The sequence below is a fragment of the Pantherophis guttatus genome, chromosome 8 (assembly GCF_059756535.1).
Source record: "Pantherophis guttatus breed Tessera chromosome 8, ASM5975653v1, whole genome shotgun sequence".
Classification (NCBI taxonomy): Eukaryota; Metazoa; Chordata; class Lepidosauria; order Squamata; family Colubridae; genus Pantherophis; species Pantherophis guttatus.
The window spans coordinates 45,081,553-45,096,473 of record NC_142070.1 but is presented as its reverse complement, the minus strand read 5'-3'; the positions used below and the strand labels follow the sequence as shown (position 1 = coordinate 45,096,473).

General features: G+C 35.3%; 1 protein-coding gene across 5 annotated transcripts in view; it reads right to left on the bottom strand.

Annotated features, from left to right (window-relative positions):
- RWDD4 (RWD domain containing 4) overlaps nucleotides 1–14,818 on the bottom strand; it is a 60,694-nt gene extending 45,876 nt beyond the window's left edge. For 2 of the 5 annotated variants that reach the window (XM_087874711.1, XM_087874712.1), the window contains exons 1-4: nucleotides 5,968–6,100; nucleotides 4,937–5,076; nucleotides 3,945–4,007; nucleotides 993–1,115 (exon numbers count right to left, since the gene is read on the bottom strand). In XM_087874711.1, the coding sequence (XP_087730837.1) occupies nucleotides 993–1,115; nucleotides 3,945–4,007; nucleotides 4,937–4,987 (237 nt within the window). In that variant the 5' untranslated portion in view covers nucleotides 4,988–5,076; nucleotides 5,968–6,100. Of the gene's footprint in view, nucleotides 1–992; nucleotides 1,116–3,421; nucleotides 3,593–3,944; nucleotides 4,008–4,936; nucleotides 5,077–5,967; nucleotides 6,101–11,352; nucleotides 11,403–12,304; nucleotides 12,423–12,744; nucleotides 12,890–12,971; nucleotides 13,082–13,397; nucleotides 13,479–14,620 lie in introns of those variants that run through there. The other 3 variants (XM_087874714.1, XM_087874713.1, XM_034442821.3) reach the window with 3 other exon arrangements.
- Nucleotides 14,819–14,921: the final 103 nt, after the last annotated feature.

Below are 14,921 nucleotides of genomic sequence, written 5' to 3'. Positions count from 1 at the left end.
ATTACCAACTAATAACAAGGGCATAGTGATAACTCTGTGATTACTGAAAAGGGGTTATCAGTTGTTTTGCTTCTTCATTAAAATACTAATTTCTTTTCATTTTTTTAGAACATAGTTTTCTCTTTGAAATCCTTATTATAGCAAAGGGACATATTGGGGCCACAGGTCATACTACTTTCTTTCTACTAACAGTGATCACAACTTAATCCAAGGGTCCAGGTGGTCTATGCCAGATGTTTTGAAACACAATTCACATCAATCCCATCCATTCTATTTAATGCTCAAGAATTATGAGAGTAGTGATCCAAAGTTGCCCATGTCTGATAAACAGTAGCGTATATTGTTTCATTCTTTGATTAGAAGACACTGATTTCCAAGATGAATAAATAACACATTTTCAAAAGCCATTCCTTAACATCTGTAACATAACTTTTCTAGTTTCTCAGTATAATTCTTTTAGACACCTTCCATATAGCCATCACTCCTCATAACAGTCAGATGCCAAAGCATTGATATATAAATCAACATCCCATTAACATCTTTAACACTTAGAAAAATCCCCATAAACCTCACTATATACTTTACAGTTCCATTCCAAAGAGATACCAAATGACACATGATCATAATTCATGAATCAATGAACTCTCAAGATTTTTTTCACCTCCAACAAAGAAAGCCCGATATCCATTCTTTGTACATTCTTGAGGAAGAAATTGAGTTCAACTGTTAAGGATTTTGCAAATAAATCTCCAATACTCCCCCGCCAATAATAAAATCAGCAGATGCACAATATTTTACTGCTATGCTCCAGATAGCATTCTATATTTTATAGCATGAATAATTGATTCTATTTTTAAAAGAAGCATATTAATGTTTCTTATTTAACTATTTTTATCACTTTTATGCATCTGCCTTGGACTATTCTTAAACTGTTCATTAAGATGATGCGTATTCTCCTACTTCTTTATTAAGAAAGTCAGATGGTAACTCACCCCAGTCCATTTTGAGCACATATCTTTGTATACATGTTTCTGTGACTTTGAAATATGTGGTGATAAAAACATTTCGTGGAGCATATCACTAGTGCATTTTTGGAGATTCAAGTTGCTGGAAGGCTAAAAATAAAGACAAATATGTTTAATGTAGAATTATTGTTCTGTCAGTTCCCAAATGTTCACATTAGATAAGTACGGTACTTGTGGAGATGAAAACAATCATTATCTGAAGGTAACTGCAAAGGATTAGAGATCTCAGCTGGCTGTTGTCAAGGCTGAAAGCTAATCAGCTATATAATTGGTGCTTGATGTGTGGCTGATGGCTGATATTAGTATTCTTATAATACATTATATTTTTATTATGCAGCTCCTTTGTTATATAGGTAGTCCTCAACTTACAATCACAACTGAGCCCAAAATTTCTGTTGTTAAGTGATACATTTGTTAAGTGAATTTTGCCCCATTTTATGACCTTTCTTGCCACATTTGTTAAGTTAAGTTAACTACAACTGTTAAGTTAGCAACATGGTTGTTACGTGAATCCTGCTTGCCACATTGACTTTGCTTGTCAGAAGATCGCAAAAGGCAATCACATGACCCTGGGACATTGCAACTGTCATAAATGTCAGTCAGTTGCCAAGTGTCTGAATGTTGATCAGGTGACCATGGGGATGCTGTAACGTAAGTGTGAAAAACAGTCATAAGTCACTTTTCTCAGTGGCGTTGTAACTTTGAATAGTCACTAATTGAACTGTTGTAAGGCGAGGGTTACCTGTATATGAATTTTGCCAATTTTCTTGATTAACTAAATCATTGTGATATTGCAAATTGGTATAATTCGAATACCTCAGATTTTGAATACCCTGGAAACTAAACTGCATATAGACGTCATTTTGTATCTCAATTTTGTGATGGGTAAGGAACTTTGATGTTAGAGCCTTCAAAAAAGCCGTGCTGGGCTCCCACTAATAAGAATAAAAGAGCAGGGGGGGGGGCGGGAAGTGTTCTGCTTTTTGCTGCCCTCATATTTATGTCAATAGGTGCAAAATGAACCTTGCTGACATAGTTTTCCCACCTCTCCTAGAAACCTGTGGATTTTCCTATAACATACAGATAGTCCTCAAGTTACAATCATTAGTTTAGCTACCATTCAAAGTTACAATGGCATTGAAAAAGTGACTTACAATCAGTCCTCACACTTACGAACTTTGCAGTATAACCATAGTCACGTGATCCAAATCCATGCACTTGGCAACCGGCATGTATTTATGATGGTTACAGCATCCCCAGGTCATGTGATCACCAATTGTGACCTACCCAACCACCTTCTGACAAGCAAAACCAATGGAAGAAGCCAGATTTACTTAAGGATCATGTGATTCACTTAACAACTGCAGTTATTAACTTAACAATCATGGCAAAAAGGTCATAAAATCGGGTATAATATCATAAATCAAGAAGCAACTATACATAGACTGCTTTTTGATCTGCCCCTTATTTGTTTCTACTTTTTGCAATTTCAGTGGCAGAGGGAAGACAAACGTCATGTCCACGGGAAGCTTTTTCAACCTGCAAGCAGAAATCCAAAATAGCCTCTAGGACACCTCTCCATTGACTACAGGAGTATAGGTATAATATAGTATAGGTATAATGCATTATTCTAAAGCAATGCTTCTCAGCCTTAACAACTTTAAGATGTGTGGACTTCAATTCACTGGTTGGGAAATTCTATTCATTAGAGTCCACATATAATTGCCAAGATGGAGAAACTCTGTTTTAGAGAAAATTATATACAGTATGAAGGAAATATGTGTACAAAATTAATATATTTGGAAAAATAAGAATTTTAGTTCACGAGTTTTTGAAATCGAACTTATATTGAAACAGCAAGAATTTATAGAAGACCAAATTGCCAAATAAAAAGCATTAACAATTATGCTGGATCATTTTTAGAGGAACTAACCAATAATGTTTGAAAAGAAATTAAGCTTTGAAGATCAGAATTCCTCTCAGACAAGATAGTACATTGGGTAGAGTTAATAAAATAGGCAGAAGTTTAAATCATATATTGAAGTTTAAAGCCAGGCTGATATGGAGTTGTATCTCAACTTATATATCTTATTATCTCAACTCTTGTATATTGTTGGTATCATATGTCATCTAACTTTCATTAGGGACCCAGGAAATTATTGCTTTCCAAGCATTGAAGATACTGATATCCCACTCTGTAATCTATCTCTTGCCATGGTCAATACAGTACACTTTGACGTCTTGATTCGGAAAGTTGTATAAACAAACTTCACAGGCTTTACTTGTTATTGTGCAAGATCTATACAATCTTCTAAATATTGGTTTATATGCCTTTATTCTGGTTCTGCTAGATCCAATAGCTCATTCAGGTAATTCAGATGAAGTATAGAACTCACCTTATGAGCAACAGGGAGCAGCGTTGATCAGTACATCACATTACAGTATTAGCAAAGTACCAATTATGGGTAAGAACATGTGCCTCTTTGCACTACAGAGGCCTCCTGGACATATTAAGATCTTGGCAGTAGAGATGTCTGGCTGTATCTGCAAATGATTGCCTCTTTGTTGACATCACAGCCAGATTTATGGAGGGGAGGGGCTGCTCATTGCAGCTTGCCTGGTGAATTTTGCTCTTTTTGTATTGTCAGATACCACATTTTATTCCTAATTATAACCTAGCCTCCATTCAACCAGTTCCTCTTCTGGCTGAGTTTTAGCAAAAACTGCCAGATGATGATTCAAATTTTGTTCCTGTTCAAGAAAAAACACTATTTCTGATTTCAATTCATGTTCAATTTGATTTTTAGGATGTACATTTAGGCCTTGCTCCCTAAGCCTATTTTCTATGGGGTAAACCTCATAGAATATACCATACGTTTTATTGAAAGAAAGAATTCATTATTATTGAAATATACATACCTTTGCCACATTTTCCATTGGTTGCTTATGAATTGGAGGTAAAGCAACAATTTCTTTATCATCCTGTAGAAAAGATCATAAAAGTTTACTGGGGTCCAATACAGTACTGCAACAATCTATTTATTTGAATATGGAAAAAATAATTTTCATTGCTGAAATCTAGGCAAGTAGTTGTGTGTCATCTGTCCTTCATTTCTATAGTTAATATAATTACTAGCAAGCACTAATATTTTTAAAATGTTTTTAAAACATATTAATGTTATTTTAAAAAATAAAAATGTTTTTATTTATCTCAAAGGTAAAATGTTGAAAAAACTACAAGAAGAAAAAAGACAAAAATTACAGGTTTTTTTTACAGCTAAATAGATATGGAGTCAATTTGATTGATACACAATAGACTTCTATATTTGAGATTTAAAAAAAAATATGATGTAAAATAGTAATATACTATACATTGCAATTATAGATGTGAAACTTTATAATTATTTGCAGGCCCACTGTGCAAGGGGGGGGGAATCTATTAGGTTTACTTGAGAATATTTTTCAACATTCAGCCAGGACTGAATAAAGCATTCCTTGATTTATGGAAATGCTTAATGTTGGCTTTGTGCATGCTTAATGTTGGCTTTATACATGTTGAGCTCACTTTTTATTTTATTTTTTGTGTGTATTTGTAAAATGTGCTCCTTAATGGTACATTTTTCCTTGCTCTTTGCTGTTGTTATAGTCTACATTTGTGTTTCAAAACTATTTATAGCTTAGCATTTGTATTAAAAAGTATGAAGAAAAATAATAGTAATTCTTGTAATTTTATTGTGAAGCTCTAGGAACACCCATTTAGTATCAATGTTCTACTAAACCACATTACATATATCCGAAATCATTATTACATTTGTTTCATTGTTACTTCTACTGGTTTGAAATAATTATATGAAACATAAACTAATAGAGAGAAGTTAAAATTAATTTTTCATCTTTAAAAATGTACTTACTGAATGTAAAGACTTCTGAAGCAAATTTTGTTTTCTGTACGTTGACAACATGGCTGAATGAGCTAATTTAAGGTTATATTTTATTGTTTCTTTGGCTTTTCCAGGTAAGTTTTCTTTTTCCAGACCTTAGAATCAGTTACCTATAATATAAACATATATCTAAATATTTCCTTCCAAGATCATTTAAATAAGTAGCTGGCAATCAAAGGCAGATCACAAGGATTACCTTTACTGTCATAACTACATTTCTTATCAACAGGTCTCTATACTTTATTTTTTTCCAAAATTCTTCTTTAGAAGTATCGTTTTTATAAAACATCCAAAAAACAGCAGTCTTGGGAATATGCCCTCTTCTATTTATCCTTCTGCTCTTGGCTTATGGAAATGGGTGTTTCCAAGGCAGCATAGACTCATAGCAACGTTTAGTGGCATAACTTGTTTGAGTTGCAATTGAGGTTTCAGTCTTTTGAAGATCTATTGACATTAGCCCAAGCCCAAATATGAAAGAAACTAGAAGTAGAATCACAAATCAAATCTTGTGTGTGAACATTATTCAGGAACTCAGGATCATGACTTTAGCATATCAGTATGATTTTCTGCCTTAATAACTAGAATGAGTACCATGTTGTAATCTGCCTTTAAAACTTAAATTACAAATATTAGCATAAAACTTGATGAGAAAAGAAAAATAAATATCTTGTCTGAAATTTGTTATGTGGCTGTTTAAGTAAGATGGTTACTGTAGATAAATTATTTATTATTGAATTAAGCGTATTGAATAATATACTTAATCCATTTAGAGAATCAAAATAGCTCTAGGTACTTAAATAGATTAAGTTCACAGATAAATCTTTTACTAATTGATTTTAATAATTTAATATATAATAGTGATAATAGTTAATAATAACTTGTTTTTAATAAAATTCTTTATTGCTTTAAGTTTTAAGGAAATAATTTTACTTTTACAGGTTTTAAACTGATCATAATTCACAGCTTAAAACAGTTTACAGTATGAGTACACAGATACCTACCTTTTAAATATTCTCTTTGCACCTAGAAGATCTGATTTGCATGTTAAACATCAGAAGAGAGATAGGGTATTCCAACTGTTTTTCCCCCATAACTCGTCTATTCAAATAAATTGTCAAGGTAACTAGATTTCTGTTCCATAGAAACAAAGAACAAGGGACTGATTGAATAAAAGGACTGTATTTTTTTGAAGCTTCGCAATTGTGGACTCTGAGAGATGAGAAAAAAGTTCCTTCTTTCTTCAGAAAAATATACTGATTCATCAGAGGTGCAAATATATTAATTTTTCTACGAAGAATTCATTTCATATAAATCACATTGTTATACAAATAATCTGCCAAAATTTGTGTAGCTCTTCTTTGCCAAATATGACATAAACAAAACTGTAAAGAACTAGTTTCCCCACTAAATTAAACTTTTGTGGAACCACGGATACATTAGCTTTTCCCTAAAAAAACAAAAACCCTTGTGTCATAAATATTTCGTAGTTAAAACTGTACAAAAAGCTGTTCCTGAAATATCTTAACTCCCTATGGAAAAATACCAAATCTGAAATTCTTTGCCTTGATGTTTTGTAGGCCTGATGTTAGCACAGCATCTGTGTTCTTACAAATAGTGGTATGTTTGCATTTCCTTGCACATATCATCCCTCTTTTCTGCCACTTTGTTTTGCTTCAAACACAGGCTAACTTAGGTCTCCCTTGACATCAAGTCATCCTTGCGTTGTGACCCCTCGCTTGCTGTATTTCATACTGGGCCATATTTTTGCTGTTTCTCTATTTTTCCATTACTATTTTCTAACACGCAATGTCTGGAACAAGCTCTCCTACATTTAAAATCTTCCTTTTTCACTTAAAAACCTTTATTTTTAAAGGAAGCTTGAATTTAGTAGCTATAGTAGTATATTGCTTTGTGTGAATTCTTAGATACTTCCCTCTGTTCTTCCTTCACCAACAAATCTTTCAATTTAACTTCTTTTATTCAGTCAGACTTTTTAGATGTGTTCACTTATTAGTATATCAATAACCTTTTTGATATTGAGATGTTTTAATAGTTACCATATTTTATTTGGTAGCAATATTTAACATGGCTTAGATACATAATTCTGCCAAATCAAACTTACGTATTTCAATTCCATTTATTTTAACAAAAACTGAACACTTCATTTAGACTATTTTTAATACACGTCCAATGTCTGTAGAAAGAGCCCAAACATAAATAAAAACACAACAAAGATAAATAGAAATTTATTTAATCCCTCCCAACAATTAAAAAAATTGTATTAAGGCATCTTATTCTTTATCACTACTGACTTAATAAAAAGGGAAGCCTCAAATACAAGATATCTGATCCATCGAAGTACCATTTTAGCTATTAATCTGGCTGAAAACTAATGACAGTATCTATTTTTCCAAGTAAAAAATTGAAACTGAAATAAAATGGGGCAGCACCTGAAGCCAGTATCCCATTTTTTTTTTGCAAAACAAATATAATTACATGAAATGGCATTTTCAAAGGCAATGCCAGTAATTATTTTATCATATGCATTGTTCAAAATTCTTCATATAGTGTAATCCTACGCAGAGATAAATTCAATTATTTATAATGGAGTTTATTTCATAGTGAGATGTTACTAATTCCCAGCAGCCAAGAACAGCATGGCCAGTGATAAGGGAAACTGGCTGTGAAAGTTCAGCAACAGGCAGAAAAATGGGTCAGTATTTCTGTCTTAGGAGTTCAGATCATTTCTTCTTTCCTATCTGTAGGCTCCACTTTTGTAACTGTTTACTTTCTTCATATATTAGCAGTTATGCCAAAGGAATATTATTTCTCTTTTTACTGACTGGTATTATCTAGAGTACACCAGATATACACTTTTCAATTAAATAATGGGGAGTCATTCTTTGGTATGGGCTAATTGCCATGGAATGAACGCACCAGTGTTGGAACATCAATAGTATGCAATGTAGTAGTAGCAAAATTGTCATGAAAATAGAAATCACTGTTGCTACATTGCTTTTTGTAACTAATGGCCTTGTTTTGTTTTATATTTCACACTGAAGAATATATATATAATGAATATGCTATGCACAAAAGGGATGCCCATTTGAATTGGGCTATACATTCTTTTTTAAAATGTAATTTAAGCTGGTGCATATTTTTCATAACATCAGCTGCAATAAAAAATTTTCAGCCTTTCAATAAAGGCTGGATGCTATGAATAGTATCTGAAATGATACTGAAGTAAATATATAAGAATCAACTATGGGATTCAAATACAAATATAAAGATTAACAGGTCTAGAATTTTTAGAGCATTTAAAGTGTTCTAAAATTAGCTATGTTGATTTCATTTACCACCAAAGATTTTTATGATTTAGTACAATATACGTTAAAATTACATATTGTTACAGTCAGTGTCATGACAAAATACATCAACACTGCCTTTGACATATTTCCTCTAAAGGAAAACATGTGACTGGATGAAAATCGTAAAGCCCGAAAAATGTTGCTCTTGATGGGTACATTTTAACACATTTAAACATGTGTGGAACTGTTATTTATAAAACTTGTGAAAAAAAAATCAATGTTATTACAATGTGGATTCAGCTAAGGTTTTCCTATATCAAAGTCCTCCTATTCATCATCCTTGGAACCCGTTTTGCTCAGCTGTAAAAAGACAAAAATTTTTTTATCATTTTTCTGTGACAATAAAGAACAGTTAAAATCAATGTGACAATTTTATTATAGACCATTGAAGTTTGTAAAATATTTTTTTTCTTTACAGACTAGGTCTTCATACTTGAAGTTAAAAAAAGATTTTTTGTTACTGTGAGTTCTCATGTATTTAGCTATCTGTAAAATGAATAGAAAAGAGCCAAAATAATAACAGAAGGATATATTAGACAAATATTGTGGGGAAAGTATCATATGCTTTGTAGGCGCAGTTCTGTTTTTCTTCTTAGATGCATTTATACTGAGAACACACAACTGTTGCTATTTTCATCATAGCATTACTCTACTGAGTTGTGTCCTACATAGTATAAGTTCGCAAAATTGTAATATACAAGTTACAGTGTTAACAATGTTGGCTATTCCTAGTGAACACCTTTATGTCCTGGATCAGCAATTGAATTGGAGTAATACATTGTGATATATCTAAGGAACATATATATCATCTTTTTAGATGAAAAATAATGTTACCAGTTTTTATATAAATTACCATACTTTTCCAAGTATAAGATACACTTCCCCCCCAAAAAAAGTGGGTGGAAATATCTGTGCATTTTATACAGTGAATGTTGCTGAAGCCCCACCCACCCGCCGGCCCTCACCCTTCAGCCTCTGCCTCCCAGCAATTTACCTCCTTGCAGCAAACAGCGTGATCAGCTTCAGCACAGCCTGATTTAGTACAAGTAGCTGATAGGTGGTTGGATCGGCCTCATGGAATACCGCCTATCAGCTGTTCCAGGCTGCGGGGATTGCCACCGCCCATTACCAGTGTCACCTATCACTTCCTCCACACACCCCATTTTCGCCCTCCGTGCATCCCGTTTTCGGCCTCCACACGCCCCATTTTTGGCCTGTTCCAGGTGGCAGGGATAGGCGATGGCAATCCCGCCTCCTGGAATGGGCTAAAAATGGGACGCACGGAGGCCTAAAATGGGATTCGCAGAGGCCAAAAAAGGGGCACGCAGAGGCAGCAATAAGTGACAGTGACAATGGGCGCCACCGGCATCGATGGACGGTAGCGATCCCCGCAACCTGGAACAGTTGATAGGAGGTATTCCGGGAGGCAGATCCAACCGCCAATCAGCTGCTCGTGCTAAATCAGGCTGTGCTGAAGCTGACCACGCTGTTTGCTGTTTGCTGCAAGGAGGCAGAGGCAGATTTTTTTTTCTTGTTTTCTTCCCCAAAAGCTAGGTGCGCCTTATATTTCAGAGCATCTTATGGTCCGAAAAATACAGTACTTATTTCTTTTATTTGTACTAAACACCATACATTCATAAAAAGTTATTAACTTTTTTTTTGTAAACACTTCTGAAATGCAAACAATAAGCTTATCTGTAAATGGGCTGTAAATATGGATTTTCTGCCAAAATGGGCATAACTGGCTATAGGCGATATGGCTTCAGTTGGACTTAAAGAGACTAGGAGACATGTGATAAATTAGAATATGCATGTTGGATTGGTAACAGATAGTCTTCACTTAAAAATGGTAATTGGGAGCAACAACTTCAATGCTAAGTGTCATATAGCATAATGTCACATGACTACTCTGACTTCAATGGCAATTGAACCAGTTTCAGTAGAAATCATTAGGCGAATCCTGCAGGGTTGCAGTGTCCCACAGTCACATGATCCCCATTTGCGATCTTCTGTCAGCTTCCCTGTTGATTTTGCTTGTTGAAAGCGAACAATGAGGTTTACAAATGGCAAACATAACCATGGGATTTGTGACTGTTTTAATTGCAAGCTAGTTGCCAACTGCCCAAATTTTAATTACATGATCATGGTTGCAATAGTCACAACTATGAAAAACAGTGGTTAAGCACCCTCATTCAGCACTATTGCAACTTTGAAAGGCTTTTGAAAGAGAGGCTGCTGAACAATGCTATCTATATGGAACTTTTAAAATCATAATGAATGCAAACATATATTTTTTAAAAATGCTTAAGATACTCTTCTGGATACTCTTTTCAATGGATTCCAAAGGCAACATGGATACTTGGAACTAACCCCTTCCTTCTTTTTTAAATTAATCTTTGAAATATGAATGATACAACATGACTTCTTTGGGACACCAATTGAATAAGTTGGGCCCCTTTTTGTGCTTTTTAGAGAGTTGAAGAATTTGTTGAAAATCTTTGGCTTTGCTCTCAATTATTTTAGCTGATTTGAACCAGTATGATATAAATGTGAAAGGAAATTGTGGCTGCCTATTTTGCATTCAACTTGCCTTATACTACAATTATCTGGTTTTAACAACCCATTTGTAAAAATCATAAAACTGTTATAATATTTTTATTTCATTATTGCATACTCTATGAGTATGCCTCATATTTAGTTGAAAACAGTTGTAACACTCTTCTACAGAATGTTAGTGTTTAATTAAATATCTAAATTTTTTTCTTTAGGATGGAGTACAAAATTTCTGAAACACTGATCAAGGCAAAAAAAAAATACAGATATCAATGCTTAGAACTAAAAATATGGTTCAAAATGGTTCAAGAAGATTGAAATACTTACATGCTTTATAAAAACACGAGGAAAATCCCATTATCATTCATATCCAAAATGGTTAAAAAAAGAAAAAAGAAAAAAATATTAGATACTGCTAAAATCTCCCCCAAAATTACCAATATTGTTAATTTTCAACACTCCTACCTTGATTACGTCAACCCAATTCCATCCTCGAGGAAGTTCTCCTTTGTGATCTAGTCAAAATAAAAATTCTGTATGTATTTTTGCAATTTGAATTCAAGCATGTGTTTTAAAATTAAGGTATTAATTTACATCATAGTTTGTGGTTAAGCTTAAAATAGCAAACTCTGGCTTATTGCAAACTGTTATGAATAACTGGGTAATGCTTGGCAGTGATGAGGAAGGGAGCTTAAGGCCTTCCAGATGTTTCTGAATTTTAATATCCCTGACTATTGGTCATGCTGATAGTTCTGGTTCAGCAACATAAATTCCACAAAAGAACAGGATTCATTACTATTCTGAAACAAAGAAACACATATTGTGCACAAAAGTTAAGCATAAATCACAATACAGGAAAAAAACTGTATTTGCTATATTGTATATAGAAAACATATATTCTATGCCAGTAATGGCTAACCTTTTACGTCACTGCATGCCAGCCTGCGTGCTGGAAATGGCACGTGAAACCATCCCGTGAGGAATGTGTGGCCCCGGTAGCCTTCGCACACACAGGAGTGCCAATATGTCGAAGAGCAGCAGTCTGTCGCGCATGCGCGAGCTGGCACCCAAACTTCCAAATTCCGGCATGGATGAGCCCCAATGAACAGCTGGCCATCACGCGCGTGATGTTAACCCGGAAGTTTGGGTGTTTGCACATGCACGATGGAATGCTGCTCTTCTGGGTTTCGTCGCTCCCGCACGCGCACCAGCCAGCTGACCGGCATGCGTGTGTGCACACGAACGCAGAAGAGGATCCAACAAGGCCATGCATTGTCGAGGCCATGCATTCCTTGTGGGATGGTTTCGCATGCCGCTTCCAGCACACGTTCCATAGGTTCGCCAACACTGTTCTATACCATACTTTTTTAATTAAAAGAAAGAAAATTAAGCTATATTAGGAGTAAGTTATACAAACCCGTTTTGTCAGCTAACTTCCGCTTTTGCGTTTTGGACAATTGTTCCTTTTTTTCCTTTTTCTTAGTTGGTGGTGCTGTATCAGAATGTCCAGTTGAGATGCAGTTATTTAATGTTGTCTAAAGAAATGAAATGTATTATTTATTAACAATTCTCTGTAGTTTATTAATTCTATACTTGATATTTGCATTAAATGGGATGAAAACTGATTACATCTGTGCTTAAATGTTTCTGTTGTCAATACAAAAAATTTTGTATGATGTAATACATAATAACTTTAACCACTGCTTCTGGGATACTGGATTAATATAGAAATGTCAAACATTGCTAGGAATTGAGTTCAATCTTATAGTAGCAATTCAATATCAAGAAACTGATAGATTGCATAGAAAAACATTTTCATATGTTGAGATAGGTCAACATTTGGAAATATAAACTCACCACAGTATTAACTGGTTGATTCTCCATGAAAATCTCTTTATTATCTTTAGCATATTCAAATATTGTGTATGTCATTGAGGTTCCCAGGTTAACTTCAACTTCTTCCATTAATTTATCCAATATACCTTGTTTTATGGCTGAGGATCTAGGGCAGATGACCAAGAAGAGATAAAAAGTTAATTCTAGAAAGACTGTTTCTTGAACGTCTTAAGAACTGGACCACTTACATGGCATTGTTGAAGAATGCATCCATTGATATGACTGGAGCAGTTTGCGGGTATGTTTCTGGCCATGATATTTCTATAAGAAAGGCTTTGGGGTCTCCACTCTCACCTATCTAAAAACACATATAAATCATGTCTATGCAGGAATCCAGTCAATTCAAGCTTTAATCAACAAAAATACTGAAATAGATGTTTCATTCAATGTCAATTTTAGAAGGAATCCATTTACTCGCAACTGGAAGTGCTGGTATTTTCATCGGTAAATGCTGTGCTCATGAGGCTTCATGCTTTATGACCATGTTGCTTAGCAATGGAAATTCCAGTCTCAATCACCATTGTTTAGTAAGGACTACTTTGATAAAGACAGAACCTAAAGTTTAAGAAATTAATATAGGCTGATTTGAATTAATACGATTTCTAAAAACTCACCCTATATTGAAATGAAATGGGACTAAGTTCCCTAAAACATTCATCACCTTCATAAATAGAACGTAATGCTTCTAACTCCATCTGAAAAAAAAAAGCACAAGCAAATACTTTATATTTTTTATGTTTAATTTTAATCTTAAACTGTTCTGGGACATCTATAAACCACTCAGCCAGGCATGAGTGGAATAGTATATATTCTTAGTAAAATATTTAAAATAAATAAACAATATCTGATTGAATATAATCTTAAATCACATTTTAGTAGTTTTCAAAAATATTTAAAAACATCTTCAAAGAACTCTATAACCCTAGGAAACTAACCATGCTATGTATGTTATATATAAAATTAAAGGGATGTGATAAGCCAATACATGTTTTCAATGGTGGATGTCATCAACCATAAAGTATAATCAGTAGCATTGGTTTTAAAAAGACTGAAAACCACCAGAAATTGCTTTTTGTGATGCATGAAAATATATCTACAAAAACATAGTGTGTAGAGCTGTAGAACTCTAATTTCCAGGGGAAACAAGATCTTAGCTACATTCACGCATCACAAATGTACCGACTGGGGTTTTTATAGCGCCATCCTTAGTACAACCATGGAGTAGAAAGGGTCCATTTAGACCAGTGTTTTTTTTCATACCTGGCAACTTTTAAGATGGGTGGACTTCAACTCTCATGATTCTCCAGCCAGCATGTTAAAGTTGCCAAGTTTGAAAAACACTGGTTTAAAAATGATCCAATCCGAGTTCTACTGAAGGAAATCAAACCAGGGTTTTCGTGCAATGGGTGGTGCTGAGGACCCTGTCAAACCGTTGCGGTTACCCCGCCGTCAAAGCTCCCCGCGTGACACAGGCAAACATTCCACAGGTGAGCTTTCTTCCCGCTTATTGCTGATCCGCTACACCAGAGGTCTTCAAACTTGGCCGCTTTAAGACTTGTGGACTTCAACTCCCAGAATTCTCCAGCCAGCTAATGGCTATGCTGGCTGGAGAATTCTGGGAGTTGAAGTCCACAAGTCTTAAAGCGGCCAAGTTTGGGGACCCCTGCACTACACAGACCATCCCTCCCTCCCACAGCAGCTACCACAATGAAACCCGGGGGGGGCGGTCCTTTCTAGCCACGCCCCTCCAGGGGCGGGCTTCACGTAGCCCAGGGCGCTTTTACGCCTTCCATTCCCGGGACACTGCCAGTCTATTCCACGCCTTCGTCTCCCTCACCTCCTGGTCCTCGTTCGCCGTCATGGCGCGACACCGGGAAAGGAGACACCTCCCCCCCCGCCCTCCCCCGGCTTCCTTTCGCTCTCTCTCCCCTTCCGCGGTCTCCTGGAAAAACAATTCCACAGAATTGTCAATCGGAGAGGGAATCGCGCACGCCAGGTCAATACAGAAGATGATCCTCAGTGCGCAGGCGCCAAAAATGACAAGGCGGAAAGGGAGTCAGGCGCTACCTCTTTAGCAGTGATTGGACAGTGTGATCCTCCTCGCTCCACTTTCCCCAGCTGACTATTGGCCGCTTCTT